Source organism: Gopherus evgoodei, chromosome 11 (assembly GCF_007399415.2).
Source record: "Gopherus evgoodei ecotype Sinaloan lineage chromosome 11, rGopEvg1_v1.p, whole genome shotgun sequence".
Classification (NCBI taxonomy): domain Eukaryota; kingdom Metazoa; phylum Chordata; order Testudines; family Testudinidae; genus Gopherus; species Gopherus evgoodei.
In genome coordinates, this window is record NC_044332.1 from 57,994,254 (window position 1) to 58,020,510 (window position 26,257).

Sequence of the window (26,257 nt, forward strand, 5' to 3'; positions counted from 1 at the left end):
TACTGCACATATCTTCTCTGTGCTCTGCAGTAAAACTGGACAATGAAACGACCACCTGTTGACTGCTAACAATGTGTCATTATCAGTTCTCATTCCTTTTTAAAGCAATTTTGGCTCTAGCTGCCAATAATTCTGGCGACGATACTTGTGTGAACATTAAGGGCACAGAAAGCCAAAGGCAGAAAACTGACAATACAGTTTGTGCTTGGACTGCTAATAAGTAAGTGAATACTATGATTTTTCTAATTCCACATAATTACTTAATCTCATGGGGCAAAAAAAAAAATCCAGATACATATTTTTAAGCAATACAATCTACAATATTTAAAAATAAGCTTCAGTTTGGTGAGATTTCACACCAGATACTTTCAAATTTTTAACATGTTTAAACAGCCTCTAACAAGAAAGAGGCCACTCACAACTCTCTAAGGTCTAAAAAAGAAATGTAGACTAAGTTTATGTCATTGGTAGTGATCAGTTTCTTCTGTTCTGTCTCCTAAATCATTGTTGAGTGAAATATAAGAATTATGATACCATGAAAACAAAAAAGGTCAGCAAACGGTGAGACAGTTGCAAGGCACTTTGCCATTAATTTTAGTTGAAACAGAATCAGGCCCTTAGACTGTGTCACTGTTTGTTGAGCCTTTTTTAAAATGTATAGCAAAAATGCAATGTAGTAACACAATATAAAGATACATAAGAACATTTTTTACGTGCTACAATCAAAACTGCTTTACAGTCTATTAAAAAGAGAAAAACAAATCTATTTAACTGGACAAGCTACAGAAACCAAATATGGCCATAGGCTTCAAAATGAGGGAGTTAACTGAATTTACTTTTGTATTTACACATGTAGTTTTCACTGTTGTTACCTATATTTACACCCATTTATCAATGAAAATAAAACATCCATCCATCTAGCTGTGGTATTTCTAAGGCTTGTATTACTTTAGCATTTAATATCCTGATCCTGCAGATAGTTGTGCATAGGCAAATTCCTTTGCCTGCACAGAGCTCCCCTACTCGTGTGCATTTCAAGGCACATGGGAAGCTGAGTTTATCCTAGAATCAGTACGTGCATCTCATATCAAAAAAGGGAAACAATTCTAATTTTAATGGTGTGTATGGCATTAGGAAGCCATGAAAAAGCTCTTTGCCTTTAGTCCTCACAAAATCTTCAACATAACATAATTTCAAAAAGAAAGATTATCTAGAGTAGAATAAATCATTACTGGTTTCAGAGAATTTTCTGTTATCATCCTAGGCAAATAAAGTAAAACTTCAGACTTTTGGAATTTAGTTTTTTTCATAACATTATAGTAATGTTTCTGGTTGTCTGAAGCAAAAGATCTGCCTTTTCCTGTACACAACTCAAGAGCACAAACATCTGTCAGATAAAATGACTATCAAAATTAGTTATTTTCCTGAAACTGAAATAAAGTCATTATAATAAAATGTTAGAATAGGATGCAGGTTTCTTACTTTTGAAATAAACACCTTGGATACATGTCTTTGCTTCCTGTGGAATTTATTTAGGTTAGAAGACAATGTCCCCCCCAACTCAGACATTTGCAGATAAGAATTGTCCTTTGCTTAAATGTAAGTTATTTACCCAACAAGGGCAAAAATAGGGACTAATATTAAGTTCCTAGTTTCATTACATTTTATAAATAATACAAATTATCTTATACAAACAGTTAGTTAGTTTTAAAAACTTACTTAGAGATTTTCTGTGTTCAGACTTTGGTTCTTTGGACTCAGTACTTAAGCTGCTCAGTAATTCACTGCTAGAGGATCTTTGAAGTTTGAACTCCAGATTTCTTGGTGTACAACTCTGTTGTTTTGGCTGGAAATAATGATTTTTAAAAAAATATATTATATGGAACAATGAAGTACAAAATTACAGAACGTTCATAGAATCAGAAACGGATAGACACTTATACCAGATGATATAATGAATATTTAAGTTAAGGAAAGCGTAATACAAAACCTGTTCACCATAAGACTGCTGTTTTATAACCCTTACAGTTGGTTTTAATTTCTCAAATAAATTTCAGATGCTAAATTGGAAAACAAAAGGCCTAATTTTTTACGTTGGTGACTGAAATGATTTCCCCACTGCATGTGTGTCCAAAGGGTGTTTCTGAATTATTGCAGAGGAAGTTTGTTTAAAATAGCCTGGCTTCCTATCTTGGAAATTATAGTAATTGTTGAGTTTCAAGTACCACTAATGTGGGATTGGATTCACTCTGAATGCATTTTGGAAGTGGAGAGATGGAGAGGACTCAACGATCCCCTCTTGTCCTATTTCATCCACATGGAAGGCAACCAGAAGAGGACTGGTCTCTTAAAACAAGAGGGGCAGTGCTATTGTAGCTGGGTTTGACCAGGAAAAATGGAGATGTACTCACTCTGGTGCCCACAAGCTCAGATGATTTTTTAAAGAGAAATGCATGTTAAACCTTTTCATAGTTATAGTGGGGGGCACAGATCAGAGTTCATGTTGCCCTCCTATCAGTACCCCGCCTGGAAGCTAATGATCTAACCAGCAGACCAAATTTGGTGATGAATCCTGGCCATGTGCCACCTGAGGTACATTGCACATACACTAAGAAGATAGCTACAGCAGTTGCTGCATCTGTGCATAATTCCCAGTCCACACTGACTTGATAACATGCATATGCCACTGTCCTGCATGGATAACATAGGGCAGACACTCATCTGGTATGAACTGTCATATCTCCACTGATGATGATAATTTACATCAGCTGAACATCTACCTTTATGTGTTTCTTTGTACTCCCCTCCAAAGAGGTTCAGCCCCTTAAAGCCAGGATTTCACCCTTAGAGGCATGTTAAAAAATCAAACCAAACAAAAAAACAGCAACTGAATTTATGGGAGCTTAATTGAGCAACATAAGCAAGAAAGGGCTTCCACAGAAACTCTACCAAAATTCTCCAGTAGAATATCAAGTAAAAGTACATTTGACCAAAGAAATATAAAGTATGAAGACATACATCCTCAGATCAAACTTCCCTTGGCTGATTACAGCTTTCAGGTATTGCATTGCTTATAGCTCTCTAAGGAAGCTGTAGCTATATACAAATTAACCCTTTTGGACGTGTCACATAGACCACATTCACAGATACCAGTTTCAGGTGCTATCAACTCAGTTTCAGCAAAATCCCCTGGAAAATTCAGCAAATAGAGATAACTTTTCTTACTACATTTTGCAGTAATCAAGAAGGGTCAATGTCCTATAAAAATTAATCTCTGCTTGGATCAGGCATAGATAGAAAAAAGGGATTTGGAATTTATACTGAGTATAGTAAAAAGAAAAGAAAAAAAACTATGGCTGAATTGGGTTGGGTAATTAAAAATGGTTTTCAGAAAATACAGCCCTGCTTATTTCTAGAAAAAAAAACCCAGCCTTCCTGGGAGAATAACAGCAATCAGTTACAAAGGAATATTATTTGCTAGTGCTATTCTTGTGAATAAGTAATATGAAAATGCATAAAAGGCTCAAATGTATTAATAGTTCTATTGAAGATTATATACTGTAGGCTGCATAAACAGAAAATGTAAAAATTCATTAGTTATTAAGCGCTTGTGTGCTTTTACAACCCACAGTAAACCAATGCCCTTGTTATTCCAGAGAAATAAATGCAGCATTCTGTTTTAAGACAGGAATCAAATGACTTTTTAGTTCAATAACCTTGTTTATCTGATTTTTTTTAAAAGATATACATACATACATATTTATATATCCTCCAAATAAAGGAAAGTCTCTCTAGTTAGCTAGCTTTCTGCCTGTCTAAAACCTCTATAGATGCCTAAGCAAATGAAGTTTAAATTACTACATCTTAATTAATAAAGGTAACAGCCAAAACAAATACATACCAATCTGTCAATTGCATTTTTGATAGCGTGGAACCAATCCAATATGATGAAGTCAATATCTGACTGAAGGAGGAACTCATTTCCTGATATCGTTGTGATCTGGTTGGGGGAAGGGGGGAAGAAATGACAGGTAAGCAAACCACACAAGATAGATCATTTTATTTTATTTTATTTTGTTTTAGTAATATATACTCTCTCACACACTGAAATGCTTTCTTTTTGTGCCAGTAATTATCTCTTAGAGAACTGGGAATTACCAAGCAGTTTTGAACCTCTCTCTGAAAACTGTTAATCTATGTCACAACAAATGACTTATTGTCTCAGTAATATAACTATTAAATACAAAGAATACTAAAATAATGTTAATGTGACACACGCTAAGAAAAGCCAGGGAATTCAGAGTTAAGACAGACAGTTCAAATCTAAGTCAAGGCACTCCGGAAAAAAATGCAGATGCGTGTGTTAGAATTAATTGTGAATTTCCTATTATTTTAGGTTTCTGTTTCAAGTCAGCTAGGATTTGTTTTTTACATTTGATTTGTCTATATTGAAGGTTATAAATATATTTACCTAAGACCCCAGCATGCCTCTTTCTGAACACTTCAGTCAAATTAACATTAGTGTTATTTCTTTTTTAAATACAGATATATCTATAGCAAAGTAATTAGGAGCCCATTTACCAAGAAAAATAGTTAATCTGAACACAAGTCAATTTACATTTTTGACCCCCACACTAGGAATATTTACCAAAAGAATATTAATTCTCCTGACATGCAGCTCCACAGTCTAATGTAGCTGGTGATATTTGGTGTAAATATGCACACTTTCTTTCTTTCAGTCTGAAATTTTTCTGAAGTGTTATGGGAATTATTCATATTTGGAGAAAGAGAAACAGAGAAGGCTCATGTCTTCACATAGAGGGACTGTGCATGAAAGATTCAGAATATAGGGAATGTACAAGTGGTCTATAAATTTGGCCATTTATTCAGACGTGCTCCAAACTTTATAACCAGGGATCATATCCTGAGGCTCTTACTCAAGTCTTTCACAAGCAAGAATCTCACTGAAATTTTTGTCCAAGAAAGTAATGAGGACAAATATAAGGTTGGCAAGATTTGGACTTCGATGTTCATTTAAACAGAGACATGATATGGTGTGGGGTTACTGTCTAGTCTCACTACACCTGGAGTTCATTTTAAGGCATCAAGGTGCAAAGGCCAAGTGTCATTACCACCTAAGCTTGTATGCTATTAATTTGACCACATCTTGGAGTGCTTAATTGCTAGTCAAACCCTCATCTTGCTGTGATATCCACAAGCACAGACTCTTATGATCACGAGTCCCACTGATATCAGCACACATCATTTCCCCATCTCTTCCTCCCTGCCAAGACACCAGAAAAGGTGGCAAAAGCCAGTGTGGCCTAAGGCTTTATTAACTGTTCTGTGACTCTCTCTGATTTGAGCAAACCCCTCTAAGAAGTGGTTCCAGAATCAACAGCAGCTAAGGAGACTCCTGGCAGCATAGCTCCATGAAGTCATCCTGTCAGACAGGTAGGGAAGGTGGGGCAAAAGGTCCAGGAACTAGCTTCAAATCACAGGGCTTCTGTGCAGGTCTACACTGGGATGCCTGGGCACTGGAAGTGACCTGACACCCATTCCATTGTGAGCAGGAAGATGACTACAGACTTTCAGAATGATTGGGGAAAATTCAGAGCCCCTTCAATAAAAGAGCCAATCAGCCCATAGCTGATTATATTACCCCCAGCATAATCACTATCCTGTAGATCTCAAATACTTGATTTCCAAAGCCAGTGTTGTTATCCTGCTTGTGAACTAAAAAGGTAAAATCCTCTCTTTTTTTAGCAACAGTGCAAATTCAAAATCCAACTTAAGGTAACCAGATCTCTGATTCTTTCCCTGGTTTACACTGAAAGCTTTTGGGTTATAAACGTATTACATAACATCACAATTTATTAACATACACATGCAGAAATGAATTAGACCAAACAGAGAGGACAATTCAATCTAATACATCTCTTTCAGTATAAACAAATCATTATTAAAATTATAAAAAGAAATAACATTTTCAAAGTAAGAGCAACATACTTTATTAGATTTACTGTATTTTGAAGGCTTAAGAAGGATACAACATAGTTCAGTCTTCCGTTCAGTAACGTCAGGCTTTATTAAAATACAAGTTTTTCAGCATTGCATAAACATTGTACTGTATGATATGCAAAAGAGATACTTCATTACTAACAAGACAAAAGCAAAACACAGTTTGAAAGTTTCTGTGTCTGAATGTGTTATTGTAATAATCATATATAAACAGTGATTTATTAATAAATCAGTAAAATAGATCACAGAATTGCAGAAAGAGATTTCATTCAAAATATACTCTCTATAAGATATAGTTCAAGTCCATTTCTCTCTTTCTTCATACTAATCTTCAGAGTAACTAGGCAATTTCAAGAAGACTGCTACTGCTCTCTACAGTTTAAATACATCCACTTCTTAATTACAGCCAGTAATTGACTTTGTTCTGCTCCATTCCAGTCATTCACAGGAAAGCAGTTCCAAAGGCTTTGGCTGGTAAATCCCATTTGATGTGTAGGTTTCCTATCCCACTTTCATATATTACCTCCTTAGGATTTCTGATAAATGGTTCTTGGAAAGGATTGCTAAACCATACTTGCACTTTGAACAATCGAATTTCCAACACCCTAGGGACAAGACATCACTAAAGAATGCTAGCTTTGACTAAACCTTGTGATTGAACAATTTATGATCACTGCCCTAAATGCTGTATAACTAACAAGTGTAAGTGGTTCAATATTAAGGCGTGTTAACACGCCATCTCTGTATCAGGCGTAACTGAAAAAAACATAGGTACTAGACAAAAATGAAACACAACTCTGCAAAAGTATGAAGAGCTCTAGCTAGAGATGCCAGACTCCATTTTGCCGATTACTCCACTAATTTAAATATCTCCTGAAATCCCTTCTCTCTGCATATTATGTTTTCAAGGCATGTATTCTGGCAACTATGTGTTGATGTACCTTTAAAAAATTGCTGATATTGTCAATATGTACTAGAAACCTAAAAGGAATAAATAACTTGTATAGCACTCTGTTATTTGGGGAGTGAGTGTCATCCAGTGGTTAGAACAGATGACTAGGAATCAGGACTCCTGGGTTCTCTTTCTGGCTCTGTAATTGACTTGCTATGTCACCATGGGAAAATCACTTAAAGTATAAGATCCTCTTGTGTCATGTGCCTATTTTGCATTTCACCACAGCATAGTCTGGCTATAAAGCCAACCTAACTAGCCAAGTGAGGATCATCCCAACATAAAGACTAGAGTTAACATACTCTTCATGATGCCAGCACAGTAGGAAAACAAGGGTATGGAAGTCAAGTATCAGAGGGTAGCCGTGTTAGTCTGGATCTGTAAAAGCAGCAAAGAATCCTGTGGCACCTTATAGACTAACAGACGTTTTGGAGCATGAGCTTTCGTGGGGGAATACCAACTTCCTCAGATGCATGTAATGGAAATATCCAGGGGCAGGTATATATATGTGTGCTAGCAAGCAAGCTAGAGATAACGAGGTCAGTTCAATCAGGGGGGATGAGGCCCTGTTCTAGCAGTTGAGGTGTGAAAACCAAGAGAGGAGAAACTGGTTCTGTAATTGGCAAGCCATTCACAGTCTTTGTTCAATCCTGAGCTGATGGTGTCAAATTTGCAGATGAACTGAAGCTCAGCAGTTTCTCTTTGAAGTCTGGTCCTGAAGTTTTTTTGCTGCAGGATGGCCACCTTAAGGTCTGCTATAGTGTGGCCAGGGAGGTTGAAGTGCTCTCCTACAGGTTTTTGTATATTGCCATTCCTAATGTCTGATTTGTGTCCATTTATCCTTTTCCGTAGAGACTGTCCAGTTTGGCCGATGTACATAGCAGAGGGGCATTGCTGGCGTATGATGGCGTATATTACATTGGTGGATGTGCAGGTGAATGAACCAGTGATGGTGTGGCTGATCTGGTTAGGTCCTGTGATGGTGTCGCTGGTGTAGATATGTGGGCAGAGTTGGCATCGAGGTTTGTTGCATGGATTGGTTCCTGAGCTAGAGTTATTATGGTGTGGTGTGCAGTTACTGGTGAGAATATGTTTCAGGTTGGCAGGTTGTCTGTGGGCAAGGATTGGCCTGCCACCCAAGGCCTGTGAAAGTGTGGGATCATTGTCCAGGATGGGTTGTAGATCCTTGATGATGTGTTGGAGGGGTTTTAGCTGGGGGCTGTATGTGATGGCCAGTGGAGTCCTGTTGGTTTCTCCATTGGGTTTGTTTTGCAGTAGGAGGCTTCTGGGTACACGTCTGGCTCTGTTGATCTGTTGCCTTATTTCCTCGTGTGGGTATTGTAGTTTTGAGAATGCTTGGTGGAGATTTTGTAGGTGTTGGTCTCTGTCTGAGGGGTCAGAGCAGATGCGGTTGTACCTCAGTGCTTGGCTGTAGACAATGGATCGTGTGATGTGCCCGGGATGGAAGCTGGAGGCATGAAGGTAGGCATAGCGGTCGGTGGGTTTTCGATATAGGGTGGTGTTAATGTGACCATCACTTATTTGCACCGTGGTGTCAAGAAAGTGGACCTCCCGTGTAGATTGGTCCAGGCTGAGGTTGATGGTGGGGTGGAAGCTGTTGAAATCATGGTGGAATTTTTCCAGAGTCTCCTTCCCATGGGTCCAGATGATGAAGATGTCATCAATGTAGCGTAGGTAGAGAAGAGGTGTGAGTGGACGAGAGCTGAGGAAGCGTTGTTCCAGGTCGGCCATGAAGATATTGGCATATTGTGGGGCCATGCGGGTGCCCATAGCAGTGCCACTGATCTGGAGATATATATTGTCATCAAATTTGAAATAGTTGTGTGTAAGTATAAAGGCACAGAGCTCAGCAGCCAGTTGTGCTGTGGCATAATCGGGGATAGTGTTCCTGACAGCTTGTATTCCGTCTGTGTGTGGGATGTTTGTGTAGAGAGCCTCTACATCCATGGTGGCTAGGATGGTGTTTTCTGGGAGGTCACCAATGCATTGTAGTTTCCTCAGGAAATCAGTGGTGTCACGGAGATAGCTGGGAGTGCTGGTGGCATAGGGTCTGAGTAGAGAGTCCATATATCCAGACAGTCCTTCAGTGAGATGGATCTACCTACGCTACATTGATGACATCTTCATCATCTGGACCCATGGGAAGGAGACTCTGGAAAAATTCCACCATGATTTCAACAGCTTCCACCCCACCATCAACCTCAGCCTGGACCAATCTACACGGGAGGTCCACTTTCTTGACACCACGGTGCAAATAAGTGATGGTCACATTAACACCACCCTATATCGAAAACCCACCGACCGCTATGCCTACCTTCATGCCTCCAGCTTCCATCCCGGGCACATCACACGATCCATTGTCTACAGCCAAGCACTGAGGTACAACCGCATCTGCTCTGACCCCTCAGACAGAGACCAACACCTACAAAATCTCCACCAAGCATTCTCAAAACTACAATACCCACACGAGGAAATAAGGCAACAGATCAACAGAGCCAGACGTGTACCCAGAAGCCTCCTACTGCAAAACAAACCCAAGAGAGAAACCAACAGGACTCCACTGGCCATCACATACAGCCCCCAGCTAAAACCCCTCCAACGCATCATCAAGGATCTACAACCCATCCTGGACAATGATCCCACACTTTCACAGGCCTTGGGTGGCAGGCCAATCCTTGCCCACAGACAACCTGCCAACCTGAAACATATTCTCACCAGTAACTGCACACCACACCATAATAACTCTAGCTCAGGAACCAATCCATGCAACAAACCTCGATGCCAACTCTGCCCACATATCTACACCAGCGACACCATCACAGGACCTAACCAGATCAGCCACACCATCACTGGTTCATTCACCTGCACATCCACCAATGTAATATACGCCATCATATGCCAGCAATGCCCCTCTGCTATGTACATCGGCCAAACTGGACAGTCTCTACGGAAAAGGATAAATGGACACAAATCAGACATTAGGAATGGCAATATACAAAAACCTGTAGGAGAGCACTTCAACCTCCCTGGCCACACTATAGCAGACCTTAAGGTGGCCATCCTGCAGCAAAAAAACTTCAGGACCAGACTTCAAAGAGAAACTGCTGAGCTTCAGTTCATCTGCAAATTTGACACCATCAGCTCAGGATTGAACAAAGACTGTGAATGGCTTGCCAATTACAGAACCAGTTTCTCCTCTCTTGGTTTTCACACCTCAACTGCTAGAACAGGGCCTCATCCCCCCTGATTGAACTGACCTCGTTATCTCTAGCTTGCTTGCTAGCACACATATATATACTGCCCCTGGATATTTCCATTACATGCATCTGAGGAAGTTGGTATTCCCCCACGAAAGCTCATGCTCCAAAACGTCTGTTAGTCTATAAGGTGCCACAGGATTCTTTGCTGCTTTTAAGGGTATGGAACACTCCTACATGTTAGTCCTGGGATGCTTAGGGATTGCTATTAGGTGCTGCCCTGTAAAGCCATCTGAGGAGGCTAATTATGACTACCATTACAATGATACTAACCAATGCATATGTGCTCCCTAGAATGAATGCACTACGCTCCAGCAGTACCCCCTTCTAATGATATTTTACCTGACTTGTATTACTTGCACAAGTTATGAAGTGTGTACGAATGCACCACTTCAGGGCTTCCCAAATCTTTTCGGAGCATGGATCACAGCTGAAGAGAGTATCCCACAGACCACCTTCCCTTCCATTGGTCTTTGAGTAACATTCTTATGGCAACTGCATTAATTGCTTAAGTGGAAAATTTTCTTAACTACCTTTAATGCAATTTTGAAGGCGGAATCAAAGGGGAGGAGCCAGCATGATATTATTAGCCTGCTTTCCACAGGCCATTGGTGGCCTGGACCTCAGTTTGGTAACCATTGTACTAGTTCAAGACAGCCACAAAGGCATTTTTACATGACCTCCAACATATTCTTTGAAATATCTGTATTTCTATATGCATACACATTTCTATACTCAGATTGCTTTACTTCCTACATTTGCTTTAGCCACATTTAATAAGGTAGAAGCAATTTTAAAGATGCTATTGACATACAATATATATATATAAGAGCCTTGGAAATTCCAGGGAGATAAGAAGAGAAATTCATATGAGAGAACAAAAAGGCAAAAACTTATAAGTGCACTTATATCAAAGTGCACATGTTCATCTGTTACATATTTAAGGCTTGTTTTTAGTAATAGGCTAATTTCAGACAGTGGAGAGCAAACCTTGATACAAGGCGCCTAGCAGTGAAGTGAAAAGTCCACTGGGGATGAATAGTGGGAAGAAGTGACAGCAAAAGATGGATCAACCTCTCATCTGAAACTGGAGAGGCTGGAGGGAGCAGCCCATAAATCAATGTGATAGTTGGTGATATGACCAGGGCCCATGGGGAATGTGGCCATTCAATGAATCCTTGCTGTAGCTATTACCATTTCTCTGAAGTGCTCAGTAGAACACAAAGCTGTCCCCCATCAAGGGAAGGTAATTTGCCCTTATATAGCACTTTCAATTCTGAGGATCTCAAAGCACTTTACAAACATGAATGAATTAAGCCTGACAGCAATCCTGAGAGACAGGTAATATTAACCCCAATGTACAGATTGTAAAATTGAGGCATCACAACGTTAAGTGACTTCCTCAAATTCATAGCCAAGAATAATACCTAAGTCCAGATTCCAGGCCTGTGCTTAAGTCACAAAAGCATCTTTCCACTCACAATATACACAAAGATATGAAATCATTGCCATAGGTCAGTGTTTCCTAAACTTGGGATGCCGCTTGTGTAGGGAAAGTCCCTGACAAGCCAGGCTGGTTTGTGTACCTGCCGCATCTGCAGGTCCGGCCAATAGCAGCTCCCACTGGCTGCGGTTCGTTGCTCCAGGCCAATGGGAGCTGCTGGAAGCGGTGTGGTCTGAGGGACGTACTGGCCGCCGCTTCCAGCAGCTCCCATTGGCCTGGAGCAGTGAACCGCGGCCAGTGGAAGCTGCGATCTGCTGAACCTGCGGACGTGGCAGGTAAACAAACCAGCCTGGCCCACCAGGGGCTTTCCCTACACTAGCAGCATTCCAAGTTTGAGAAACACTGCCCTAGGGCACAGAGTTTATTCCCCTGTGAAATAGGTAGTGGGAGATCCTGTGTCTCTGAAACAGTTCTGACCCAATTCACATGCTCCCCAACCCTTGATCTCTGGAAATGTGTATCTATTGTACCATGTTTCCAAGGCTATCCTTCAGTCATTGCTAGCCATCCTGATCCCTATCATGGAGAGGGGGTATCGAAAAGATAACAAAGCCCCATGCTGTTTATTTTCCTCAGACATTTTGGAGGGTCAAGCATGGAGTCCCTCTGCCCCACATAGCATCACCATATTCTCCATCCCCAGCCCAGCCAGTCACCATGCTTAGGAAGGAAGTGGTGCTGTGGAGGTGGCTGACCTCCCACCTTTTCATGTGAGGGAGCAGCTATCCCTGTGCAGAGGATTCCCTCCATGCACAGATCTAGGGGTTATGATTTTCTCCGCATGTAATTATACAGCAATGCACTGCCCCAACCCCCATTAACACCTGTCTGGGCTTGCAAATGCCTGAATTTCACCCAGAAAAAAAAAGCTTAAAAAATTAGGTTTTTTCCCCCCTTTTTCTTTACATTTATCATTAGAGTACAGCATAATTTTGGTACAGAATACAGTAGATATTCATGGGTTTATCCACACCCAAAGTAAGCAGAAGTATAATTTAATTAAAATAAAGTTTGCAGACATTTGGCACTTCTTAGTGGTTTAATTAATCTGGTATGAATTGTGTTTGAACTGAATTAAACAGAAACAGAGATCTGTAGTTTTTTTAAAACACGTCAAAAGTGTATTTCATTGCTAGAAGTTGATCTAAATTATTTTCTCTTTGATAATCCAGTCTCTTGCCATGTTTGTGCTGATTGAGTAAGCAGTAAAAAGAAGAATATATAAAGTACTTACTTGTGCTCCACTATGAGGTAAATATGCAACAATGAACAAAACAAACAAAAGCAAACAAACAATCAGTATTCTACTGCATTTTATTCACCTTGCATCACATATCCATGCTATGATATTTCCTATCAAGCTAACATTGTCATGGTTATGCTAATAGTTAAATTATTTAGTGGACTCAAAGGTGTTTATGACCACCACGGAAATTACATTATCAGGCAGATTGTCTATCTCAAATTACGGTCTGGCTTGACTAACCTCTAATAGTCCTTCTGACATGTCAAGCAAAGTTAATATAAAAATGAGGGTGAAATATCAATTTGAAGAAAAAGGTCTTCTACCAGCTCTCCAAAAAAATGTTTCTTGTTAAAACATCTTGTGAGAAAGTATTTGTCTTGTGTTCCCAATGTTGCTAGATGTTAAGTAAATATATGCTGATTGCAAAAAAGTTGCTTTGGCAACTCTCTTATTAAAATGCATTTGTAACCCCCATCTGTCATGAAAGTTTTAAAAAGTTTGTTTACTTTGGATAGCCGCCTTATCCAAGGTTACCCCAGCAAACAATGATGGCAGTCTTCAGAAGTTGTGTGAGGAACAAGCCACTGGGGATCCATTTTTGTTTTAATTGGCACACACAAACACTTTTCTGGTCTGTCAAAAAGATCAAGCTAATATGCATGGAGGGTGTTATATTCTCAGCTTTTGGGAGTAGTAAAGCTCCCTTTATTTAAGTAATTTAAATGATAGACTGCAAAAACTTTGCAAATCAAAAAAATGTTTTATACTTTCTTTGGGAATATTTGTTTTGAGCAACAGCAAATGTTCTACATATCTAACAGTGTTGGACCTTATGTTATAATTACCCTGATTCTTTTGACTCTTCAAAAAATTGTTACTAAATCCAAACGTTGCTAAATAAAAGAGGCAACAAATGACTCCTTCATTTTTACAACTTCCACCTTGCCTACAATTGTGAGCCCATTTTATTCCAGAAGTTTGTGGGATATGTTTTCAGCGTGTTTGGGTATGATTGATTTGCATGTACATTTGGTGGAAACGTGAGTGGCGTCATCAGATCAAAACAAACTGCTCCAGTAAGTAATTTGTTATTTAATGGGGAAAAAACACAAATGTTTGGACTACAAAAGAAGTGGTTTTCAAGTGGATATAAAATTTTACTGGTCTGAGGTCAAACTTACAAGGAAGAGTGCTTTCTTAATTGAAATTGAGATGTCTCTTTGATACCCCCAAACAATTTTGCCCTGCGAGTTCTTAGAACAGACACTTGTTCAGCATAATAAAATCATATATATTCAAAGTTTGGATTGTTCAAAAGAAAAGATGTGTCTTGGGGTCTAATTCTTTTCTCTTTCACTTACCTCTTACCAGTTAATTGTACCAGTTACTCTTGAATAACACCAACATTAAGGAGGAGAGAATTGGGTCCTCTATCTGCATTACAGGACAATTCTTTCCCTTCTTCCTGGTCTATGAAGGATCCCTGAGGCAGTAGAATGGATCTGATTCCAATTCCAAGGCAGATGAATGGTATTTGGGAAACTTCTGAGGGGGAAACAGATCTCCTGAGCAGCAGGAGCACAGGCAGAAAGGCAGAGAAGAAATGGGCTGGAGCTGGTAGACACTATGCTCCATGAATAGACCCATAGACTCATAGACTCTAGGACTGGAAGGGACCTCGAGAGGTCATCGAGTCCAGTCCCCTGCCCTCATGGCAGGACCAAATACTGTCTAGACCATCCCTAATAGACATTTATCTAACCTACTCTTAAATATCTCCAGAGATGGAGATTCCACAACTTCCCTAGGCAATCTATTCCAGTGTTTAACTACCCTGACAGTTAGGAACTTTTTCCTAATGTCCAACCTAAATCTCCCTTGCTGCAGTTTAAGCCCATTGCTTCTTGTTCTATCATTGGAGGCTAAGGTGAACAAGTTTTCTCCCTCCTCCTGATGACACCCTTTTAGATACCTGAAAACTGATATCAGGTCCCCTCTCAGTCTTCTCTTTTCCAAACTAAATAAACCCAATTCCTTCAGCCTTCCTTCATAGGTCATGTTCTCAAGACCTTTAATCATTCTTGTTGCTCTTCTCTGGACCCTCTCCAATTTCTCCACATCTTTCTTGAAATGCGGTGCCCAGAACTGGACACAATACTCCAGTTGAGGCCTAACCAGCGCAGAGTAAAGCGGAAGAATGACTTCTCGTGTCTTGTTTATAAGACACCTGTTAATGCATCCCAGAATCATGTTTGCTTTTTTTGCAACAGTATCACACTGTTCACTCATATTAAGCTTGTGGTCCACTATGACCCCTAGGTCTCTTTCTGCCATACTCCTTCCTAGACAGTCTCTTCCCATTCTATATGTGTGAAACTGATTGTTCCTTCCTAAGTGGAGCACTTTGCATTTATCTTTATTGAACTTCATCCTGTTTACCTCAGACCATTTCTCCAATTTGTCCAGATCATTTTGAATTCTGACCCTGTCCTCCAGAGCAGTTGCAATCCCTCCCAGTTTGGTATCGTCCGCAAACTTAATAAGCGTACTTTCTATGCCAACATCTAAATCGTTGATGAAGATATTGAACAGAACCGGTCCCAAAACAGACCCCTGCGGAACCCCACTTGTTATACCTTTCCAGCAGGATTGGGAGCCATTAACAACTACTCTCTGAGTACGGTTATCCAGCCAGTTATGCACCCACCTTATAGTAGCCCCATCTAAATTGTACTTTCCTAGCTTATCTATAAGAATATCATGCGAAACTGTATCGAATGCCTTACTAAAGTCTAGGTATATCACATCCACCGCTTCTCCCTTATCCACAAGGCTCGTTATCCTATCAAATAAGGATAAGTCAGCTATTGTCCCCTGTGAGAGTCACAAGAATAGCCAGAGATGAGAAGGCTTTCATAGCTTGTCTTAGAGGGCTAACATGCAGAGAACTGTAGGTTTAGAGGACTCCTGTCTTTCAGATTGCGCAGAACACCTTAATGCCAGGCCTGGCTATTCAGATTGGGAGCTGAGAATGGGATTTGTGTTTGAAATAAAAGGACTGTTAGAGGTTAGTAAATCCAGACTGTAATTTGAGATAGACAATCCGCCCATTGCATATCAACTTGAATAAAGTTGAATTTTCACCATTATAATTTAAGTTATATGTACTTCTAGTCATCTTTTTTTCAGCTCACAAGCAACAGTTTTCCATGAGAGTCTTCAATTAAAAATATTATTGCGCTTCTAGTTGAAGAAATAACTGATGGAGAATTATAAATAATGCCCAAAGTTACAAGCTGAGAGCACTATAATCCAATCAATGCCACATTTTACTCCCATAGGGCACAAATGATTAACTCCAGAAATCCTGTTCAGTCAGTGTCTGGCCAGTCTTTTTGTCAGCAAAACACTACTGACCAGCTTGGATGTCAGTATTGTCAAACTAATTTTAATGACATGATCATGTCTTGGCCATTGAAATTATGTTTTTCCACTGACAAGTATAATATGCTCTCTCTCTCTCTCTCTCTCTCTCTCTCTCTCTTGCTCCTTCTTCTTCTTCTCTTCCCCTCAGAGAAGACAGAAATGTACAATGAACACAGAAACAGACCATGTTTGACGTCATGATATTGAACGTGCTCTTTTGCAAACAGCAGCCAACACTAAGCAAACAGCAGCCAACACTCTTTTGCAAACAGCAGCCAACCAAACAACCGTCCCCACTAAGACCCAGCATCTGCAAGTTAGGATTAAGCACCTCTTGGCCCCCTGTTACACTTCCTGGTCTCCTCAGCCTATTCTAACCATTGAGCTGGATTGCTGGTGCTTGCCCCTGACCGTGGAACTGATGAAACACTTCTGGCTTCCTCAGCTACAAATGATGTAATGGGAGTGGGGCACATTAGACTTCAGTCAGTCATTCAGGCAAGGGAGCTGGGGATGGCAGCCATCAAGGCATAATGGTTTCAAAGCAGAAAGCATTAGGAAAATAAGGTGGGGGAGAGGGAGACAAAGGCAAGGGAAGTCGGAAGGAAGATAGAGACACACACAACAAATTATTCAAGAAGGAGAAGCAAGAGAGAGATAATAATAGAGACACAATTTAACAATACTGTTTGACTAAATGGGGAAGCAAGGGAAAAGAAAATTGTGTGTATTGTTCAAAGATTTAAGACAGAGGGTAATATAACACAACCTTCTACAAGATACTTTTTCCCTTGGGGCAATATTTTCCTGCTATTGCGTTCACAATCTGTGTCTATATATTACACATACACCACACTTATTGGCAGTGGTTTCTTTGAGAAACCCCATCTTTCTTAGCTTTACCAGCAGGACAAGACATTGTGATTAATAGTCCTGCTGTCCAATTTTATATGCACGTTATCACACATTATGATATATGTGAATGAAACTCAACATGATAAGTCACTGTACCAAACAACATCAAAAGGATGATGTGTGCTATGTTTTCAGTACAATCGGTCTAAAGGATGTACACGTTTGTTTGTTTGTTTTAAATACTACATGCATGTAGATTTTGTTTTGTTGACACTGTAGATTTATTCTATAGTAGCAGAGAATTTTTACAACTACATTGCTTGAAGGCAAAAGCAGGTACTGCTTACTCACACACATCTCCTATTAATAAGTGCTGAGATTACACAACATGAAAAAGAGACATTGCTATAAGTATCTTTATACTTATAGTAACTTATTTGTCCATGATTATAAGTGTTTATAAAACATTCAAGAATCGTTCCTTGTCTACTTATACTAATGAGAACACCTGTTAACTTTAGAGCTGCACAGACTTATTTGCATTGAATTCAGGTTTTTGCACACTGTACATTGCTTTTGAAACAATTAGATGTTTACAGAGAAATATAGCTAAAAGAGGAACAGCAGCTTGAATGCCCTCCAGCCCAAGTCAGTGCTAATCCAGGTTTGAGTGAAAAACAGAAATCTGCTGAATTATAATAGTGACGCTAATTCTGTTAGCAGTGAACAAAGGTGTTCCTGAAAAATACTGATAGCAGATGTGTATTTCGTACTTGTGGGGAGAAGTACCCACTGCTGAGAGAGATAGTTGATAAGGATGAGATAGTGGTACTGAATATATATTTATCTCATTCTTATTTTTGCTGCCTCCTTTGCATGAAATGTTTTTCTTCTTTTTCTCTAACGAGACTCCTTCCACATAATGGAAATGGAGCATGTGTAGTCAGTCCTCCGAAAGAGTTGTTCACACTACTTTATTCATTTGTCATTAGACAATGCAATAGAAAAATTAAAGAATCCTTCTAAAACTAGAGACCCAAGCACCATTCTCTGCTATTGAGCTTTTCTCATTGTGCCGAGGGCAAGAGAGGCAAAAGGTCTCTTCCCTCAAACCAGGTCTGCTGAATGATAGTGTAACATTGTGCCACTACAGTACCAGGTTAGCTGGCTTTTGGGACTCTATTTAACAATGATACAAAACATCAAAGCCGGTCCATGATAGGAACATGTATTGCGCCAACTGTGTCAAGTTCTTAAGCTTAGCAGGCAGAAATGTATGATGATTATCTTTACTTTTCTTGCACAGAACAACTGGGCAACATACACACAAAATCATTGCTTTAGTCTTTGCCTTTCCATCCTCATTAGCACACAAATTCTAAGAAAAGTTACAGCTGACTATAGATGGTGTGATTTAAGGCTGCTTCATTCATTCATTTAGGAAAATATTTCTTGTAAAGTAGTATTTTCTTTCCATTAACTGCAAAATATATTAATCAAAATATTTTTATTTAGTTATTTAACATTTTAAATTTAAAATGATGTTGTTGATTTTACTAAAAATGGAATTATATTGTTAGGATCTAAATGAGCTGTGTAGTTTAAAGATTAATATTTTGTTAGAAAATACTCACTCAAGTAATGATATTTATACTGCATCTAGCAGGTAAGCAAGGTCCCAGAAATCCATGCTGTGCTTCATAAAGACCAAAGACACTAATGAGGGAACACAATACTGGAACAATTATTCAATCCTGAGGATCTGGAATCAATTTTACTTTATAAGAAATTCAGGATCACTGAATAATCTGGAGCATGACTTTCTTTCAGAGAGCACCAGCTGCCATTCGGTATGTAAATTTGCTAGTCTAGGGATCCACAGCATGGACTTTTGCATCTCAAAATCCCAGGACTGGTGATGTTGCAATCCCTAGATTTCAAGATTGGAAACAATTAGAGAATCAGAGGATTCCACTTTTTCTCGACTGTGGAACTGTATTGACAGCCGTGGACTAGCTTTGGCCCATATATACACATGGCGTTCCAAGTAGTAGTGTAGCAATGCCATAGATTAATAGAACAAAATAATTATTTCACAATATCAAACAATCAACATTTCTGTCATTTGAAAATAGGTGTCTCAGGGTAGCTCTTATAGGAAAAGGCAGAAAACAACATGTAACTCATTATAAATGTATTAATGCTGAAATTCACCCTTTACAAAACTTCAGCAATCCTTATGGGAGTTGTGAGAAATTAATTTAAATACCTCCTACCAGCCATAAACCACCCACAAACCTGCACTGCAGGCTCCCCTCTCCAACATCTTCCACTGTTTTGCAAATTATAGCAGGGTTTGGGGCTACTGGAGCTAATAAATGTAGATTCAGTGGTCCAGACCTTGGCTTACCCTCCCTAGGCCTCAGCCTGTTCAGAGCCAGAACAGAAAGACCATCTATAGAGATCCCTTTCATGGTGCTGTATCAGTCAGTGCATCACTACTTTGATGTTTTGTGCAAGGCCTCCATGCCTCCAGTGAATTTCATCCTAAAAGTGCAGCTTTTAAAACTCCTGACACATCCATGGGGCCACCAAGTTCCCTGGTGAGCCAGGATTTATTGAGTGAGTTAACCTCACCTCAGGTTGGATAAGAGACATATTGAGAAATCACCCTCACAACTTTCCTAAAACATGTCATGATATTATTTGCTTTATGTACAATAATAGAGATGTAGAATAGACCAACCTGTCACAAAATATTATAGAAAAAGAATGTTACAGACTCTGAAAGTATTAACTCTAAGCAGAACTCAAACTACTTTCCTGACCACCCTCAATACAAGGAAAAAATCAGAGTATTGTGTTGGACAAGTGGAAACATTGATTGAAGTTGAAAGTCTGAAAATGGAGAATTTTAATGAACCAGGCAGACTATTTTCTTAAACTCTAGCCATCCAGTTAAAGAAAGAACACATGGGAAACCACCATTAAACAAGACATGATGATTGTCTTTTAGTGACTTCTATCAAGGTGATAAGAATGGACTCAGAAACGAATTATTATCATTTGTATTGTGGTAGCACCTAGAAGGCCCACTGAGCACTGGGGTCTCATTATGCTATGCACTGCACACACACACACACACACACACACACACACTCACACACACAGTGAAGACATGGTTCCTATCTCAATGAGCTCGCTATTTGAATATAAGAGAAAAGATAGATGGTGGGTACCACAAACAGATAAGGGGAGCACACAGCAACAGTGATATGGTTATGATTAGCTTAAGGTGCAATCACAGGATGGAGATTAATGGAAATTTTCCCACAGTTTCCAACCAAAATGAAATCCAAGATACTTCAGTGGGTTGAAATTTATCAACTCATTCTCAGTGACACTGTTGTCTGGGACAAGTGAGAAATTATAATAATTTTTGGTTTCAGATGGAGCTAAAAATTAGAATGCAGGAACATAACTAAAGTGATATTTGGCTGTGAAAAGCTACTACTTATGGGCCAAATTGTGAAACCCTTACTCAGATTAGTGAGCAAGTACTCACACATAGATTAAACTTTAACTAAAGATTATGTCATGTGATGAAACCTCCAGGAATATGTCCAACCAGAATTGGCAACCCTACTAGTGTCTGAAATTTTGAAATACTATAGTTTCCTTACAAAACACTGTCAGTCAAGTTTCAGACTCTCACACCATTCACAGTAACTGGACAATCTGCAGGGATATGCCACAATGTGATATAATATGCCAAAAATTTGAAAAACTCTGGTTCCCAGAAACAAAATCACATCTCCTAGTTTTAAACAGAGAGTGATTGCAAAATATTTGGCCATCAACACTGATGACAGAGGTTGGGTAATCAATAACTTTTGTGGCTGAATTACTGACTGATAAAGTAATTTCCTACTATTTATGAGTAGAATTAAGAAGTAGTTCCTTGGGTTTGGCAGGGTCTCCCTCTTTTCTAAATACAATGTGTCTTAAAGTTTAATATTCTTTTATATTACTAAAGGAAGGTTGGGATGAGGCAGTGTTTCCACATGCTTTTGGAGTGGCATTTCCTGCAATCACTTAAGAGACAAAACATGAGAATCTGAAAATAAAAACATGCTAAATTATCAGCCATGGAAATGACAAGCTATTTAGCTTTTCAGTTCATTAGCTATGAGATTTTAGTTGGATTTTATAGCTCCATGACAGTCACTCCACTTCCTGTCATTAGCAAACATACAGTACATACAATGGGAGAACAAATAAAGCATATGAAAACTGTTATGACCTCCTCTTCCAATGATGTCACAATGCATATTTATTCAAGTACAATTTAGGTGACTGGAGACCCAGGCTTATCCCACAACACAAACTACAAAGATAGAATGTCCATTACCAGAGCACTATTTTATGGACCCTTGACTCTCACATCCCCTCATTCCTAACACACTGTTACAGATATCATAGAGTAGTGAGTGACATGTGGCAACTAGAAAGCAACATCAGGTCAGACAGATATATTTTAAACCTTAAAAACTGCCAAACAAAACAAAAAGTCTTAAGAAAACTGGAATTTTTGAGCTTACTTGCTAAGGTTTTATGTTACACCACATTACAATCCCACCCATGCCCTAAATCCTGAATTTTTGTTTCCTTGCCACTAAAATAATTAGGTATGTTAACGGATTCTTGAGGCAGACAAGTTAAATTGAGAAGTTACTTCCTGTTGATGTGTGATACTGGCTTATAGGACAAGAGCTGGAAAAGCTGATTCTCTCCCTTTAATCATGCTAATGATTGGAGATGTGCTCAAGACTGGAGACACGTGAACGATTTTGCACTGTAAACAATATCAATGAAATTAATATTTTGATCAGCTTCACAATAATGCTACAAATTGTTTGCTCTGCAAAATCATGTCCCACTATTGCTAATAAACTGAAACCTTGAATTAAAGGAAAAACTTTCAAAGTAGACCCTGCCAATACATCATCTTATTTGTTCTTTCATCTTCCTGATGTTGGCCTAGATGCAGCAAGGCACTTAAGCACATTGATAACTTTCTGGGCATGAGCAGTCCCATTGTCGTCAGCGGCAAGACTTAAGATTAGCAAATAAAACATTTAGTATTATGAGGCAGGAGCAGCAATAGCAACAATGCTGACCTTGTTGAAACAGAAGGGTACCATGGATATTGTAGAGAATAAACCACGTTTCAGTGACAGATCGTAGGTACGCTATATAAAGCTAAAGAAATAAGAACTGAAAGCATTTGAGGTCACTGCTACCCATTCTTTTGCAGATGATTGTTTTGAGTAAAGAAGTAGCCAAATACAACAAACTAGAGACAGGATGAGGCAAGATGATTTTGGTTTGGGTTTTATTCTACCGTACATCCCTAGGAAAGCAAGTGACAACAGTCTCTGATAACCCTCTTGAGACTATGGAGTGAGGTTAGCTCACTAGAGAAACAGAAAAGCTATCATGTGACTTCACTTATGAAAGAAAACTCAAACAACCTAACACTCTGTCCACTTGCAGACCACTGAAATGGAAAATTAATACAGTTTCCCTCTAGCTTTGGATAAGATGAGCCAGAGTAGAAACACAAATGACTAGATCTGTTAGAAAACTGGAGGGAAAACTAGCAAATAGTTTTCAAGGAAATTTTGTGTTTAACAAAATATTCTGACTAGCCCTGCAAGACACTTGCTCATATCTGAGAGGAGAGGAGGTTGCTTTCCTTTGCACCTTGCCTTATAAGAGGGGAAACTAAGTCAGTGAATATATCTCAAGGACGTGGTACGACAGCCCCTAGAAAAATGAAATATTTGAGTGACATATTATGGGGGTCAAATAAATATAATCTTTACTGCTGTCTCCGCATAGGTGTGACTGGAGCCCATTTGAAATTAACAAATGTATCATTTCAGCTACCACTGAAATGCAGCTACATCTGGGCTGAAACACATTACCAAAATATATAACAAATACCTTATCTAACTCAAACTGCGGAGACATTTAGGTATGCAAATAGTAATTACCAAAGTCGCTATTTAGCCAAGATGCCAGGGCTGACAAGATGCCAGGCGATCTTTTAAATATTACAAGAGAACAGGAACCCAGTTTTACATCTCATCCAAAAGACAGCAGATTCCAGAGTTTACATTGCTTCTATTTGACCATGCTGTCATTCACATCTGTAATTCTGATTTTTTCCATATTACAATGTGTTATATAACAATTTAGAAACAAGGAAATAAATCTAGTTAAATTAACAATAGTTGTAAAATAAACAAGTTAATGAATTAATTAGTTAAATACAAGTAAATTCATTTGAGGACCATCTAATTTCCAATAGGTTCTGTTTGTATTACAGACCAGTATAGGAACAGTAAATTATTACACCACAATTCCAGGTTCACTGGTGGCAAAGTGCGTTAAGAAGCCATTCAACCTTGAGAATTTTCCCAATGTATCAGAATTACAGAAACACCTGTGCTAAATAACTTCGTGCTGAGCCACTGTGAAAAGCTGTGGTGTTAAATGGCAATCAGCATATCTTACTCAATGAAGCAGACTACTACTTACACTCTGAGCTACAGTATAGAACATATATGGATACAAGTTTTAATCTTCTTGTATGGTATTTTCTTCACACGGCTGTACACAATTGGATTGCTTTGTTTATCCTGATGTATTTCTAGGTTTCCACATTTATAGTAATAGAACCTCATATAGTGAAGGTTGAAAACAAGTTTTGAGCATAAACCCCTTTCCTATGCTCCTGAATATCAGAAACTTTCAACTTCTGAGCTGAAATCATTCATTGCTTGATCACTGCAAGAAGGTGATTTCTTGTTTTGTTTCTGGAAGAAAAAATGACAAAAATCCCTTCAGCCTACCTGAATTTGCCAAGAATAGAGAAAATGTACTTTTCCTATTTTAAAAATTTCTAACCACTTTTTATAAGACAATGGTATCATACAAAAATTTCCAGTTGCTTGAAGCAGGAAACTTGGTGTTGACCTAGACCTTACTAAGGACTGAAGTCTTTGCTTGACTTAAAATGACTTTTACAAATGACTGCACCACACCTTAAGTGGGAGGGAAGGCGGGGGTATTGTCTGGCTTGCGGTGGGCAGGGGTATATCCCTTTAAAGCAGAGACATAGATGTTGGTGTGGATGCAGAACAGGTCAGCATGAGGATGCTCACTCATGCCCCCACTCCGGGGATTGGAAGATGGGGGGAGTACATAGGTACGAGCTGGGTGGGGGAAGCTCTCTTTCACCTGGACCAAGCAGAGAAGCACCCTCCCTCTCTTGAAAGCAGCAAAATATCAGGTTCAGTCAGGATCCATTTGTTGGCACTGCACTAGCTGCTCCTTTCTCAGGGGGCTGGGAAAGAATTTTTCCCTCACTGCCAGATTGGCTAAGACAGAGTGTTTGGTTTTTTTTCATCTTCCTAACAGCAGGTTCGGGGTGGGGTGAGGGGAAGGCTTAGCTGGGGTGAACATGGATGGGGACTTAAGGTTTGATGTTGCAATTCATTCGGTAAACATTGGGTGAATGTCCAGTGCAGGTACTCCATAGGGAAAGGATACAAGGATTAGGTAAATGGTTTGGTAAAGAATTTAAAGGAGATGTTTGTTAAATGAGAGGAAACGGGGGGGGTGGGACTCCTATGACTGGCAAGGCAGGGAGCCAACCTCCTTTCTTTTGTAGCTCACCTTAACCCTCATTTGAGAGTGGGGGGTGGTAAGGTCCCAGCAGCAGGCAGGCTGGACACCAGGATGGAAATAATGGGGGCTGATGGAAGCCCCCCAGATAGATATTGAAATGATCATGAAGTTACCTGTACATGTTTATCTGCTGAGTACTGCCAGACAGTGAATAATAAAGTTGTGGCCTAGTGTCTTCTGTCCTTCCAGTATAGCCGGACGAGGAAGAATCATTTAAAAACTGCATAGTATGCAGTAGAAAATGTTCTTAAGTCTACAGGAACACATTAAAGCATATGCACTGTGCATGCATGCACAGCTAGTGAAAGGTCTTCCGTGTGTAGATAATGAGATGGCTCACACTTGATGATTTAAATACAGGAAAGGGTCTGTTGGTAAATACCAGAGAGGTTGTAAGTTACTGTAAGCAAGTGGGAATGCTGCAAACAGGAAGAGGGGTTGCAAACATCCTGCTTTTCCCAGAGTACTGAATCTGAGAAAGGTCCTGGATAGCTTATAACTAGATAGGAAATGTATTGGTATGGAAAATGTCAAGAAACATTGTTCTACACCTCATCCATGGGCGTGGGAAGTAACTAAAAGCAAGTACTCATGGTCTTCTTCCTACATGTCACAGTTAAAAATGGTTTCAAAGTTTACAACATTGTCTCTAGTGCATGTGTTTCAAACTCACAACCCCACTGCACAATTCTGTATGTTTGGCAAGCCCAGTTCAGGAGACGGTTCAGATAAGTGGGAGAAAGGCCATTGCTGACTGAGATTAAGCTGCAATGGCACAACTATGTTAAGAAGATAGTACAGTGCCTTCATGTACCATGCCTACCTCCAGTAGAGTTATGAGTAGCAATGGTGAGCTTCCGAAAGTGTAATTCGGTTAAAGCGTACATGTATCAATAACCTTTTTGGGCTGAAAAAATTCCATCTGGAAATCTCAAAAGAAATTACTTTTTCAAAAAATGTCCAGTAATTCCTGGTTTTCACTGGAGTGGATTGCTATAAGAAAAATCTTTTTGGTGATATTTCCATTAAATATTTCCAACAATACCACAATACAGTCTGCTGTGGTAATGACCACAAAAAGTACCAGCAACATAACTGAAAACTGTAGTGGTTTGAATCCTTACTGAAGAATACTGCATACTATTTTAATTTTGAGCCTGATACAGAAAGAATTATTTATGCAAATAATCATTACTCATTTGAGAAGTCCCATTAAT

The 26,257-nt window shown here is 39.3% G+C and overlaps 1 protein-coding gene across 5 annotated transcripts in view; it reads right to left on the minus strand.

Moving 5' to 3' along the window:
• The window catches only part of ARHGAP15 (Rho GTPase activating protein 15), a 469,173-nt gene that overhangs the window by 214,059 nt on the left and 228,857 nt on the right, over positions 1 to 26,257 (minus strand). For all 5 annotated transcript variants that reach the window (XM_030580810.1, XM_030580811.1, XM_030580807.1 and 2 more), the window contains 2 exons: positions 3,902 to 4,000; positions 1,720 to 1,846 (listed from right to left, as the gene is read on the minus strand). In XM_030580810.1, the coding sequence (XP_030436670.1) occupies positions 1,720 to 1,846; positions 3,902 to 4,000 (226 nt within the window). The remainder of the gene's footprint in view (positions 1 to 1,719; positions 1,847 to 3,901; positions 4,001 to 26,257) is intronic.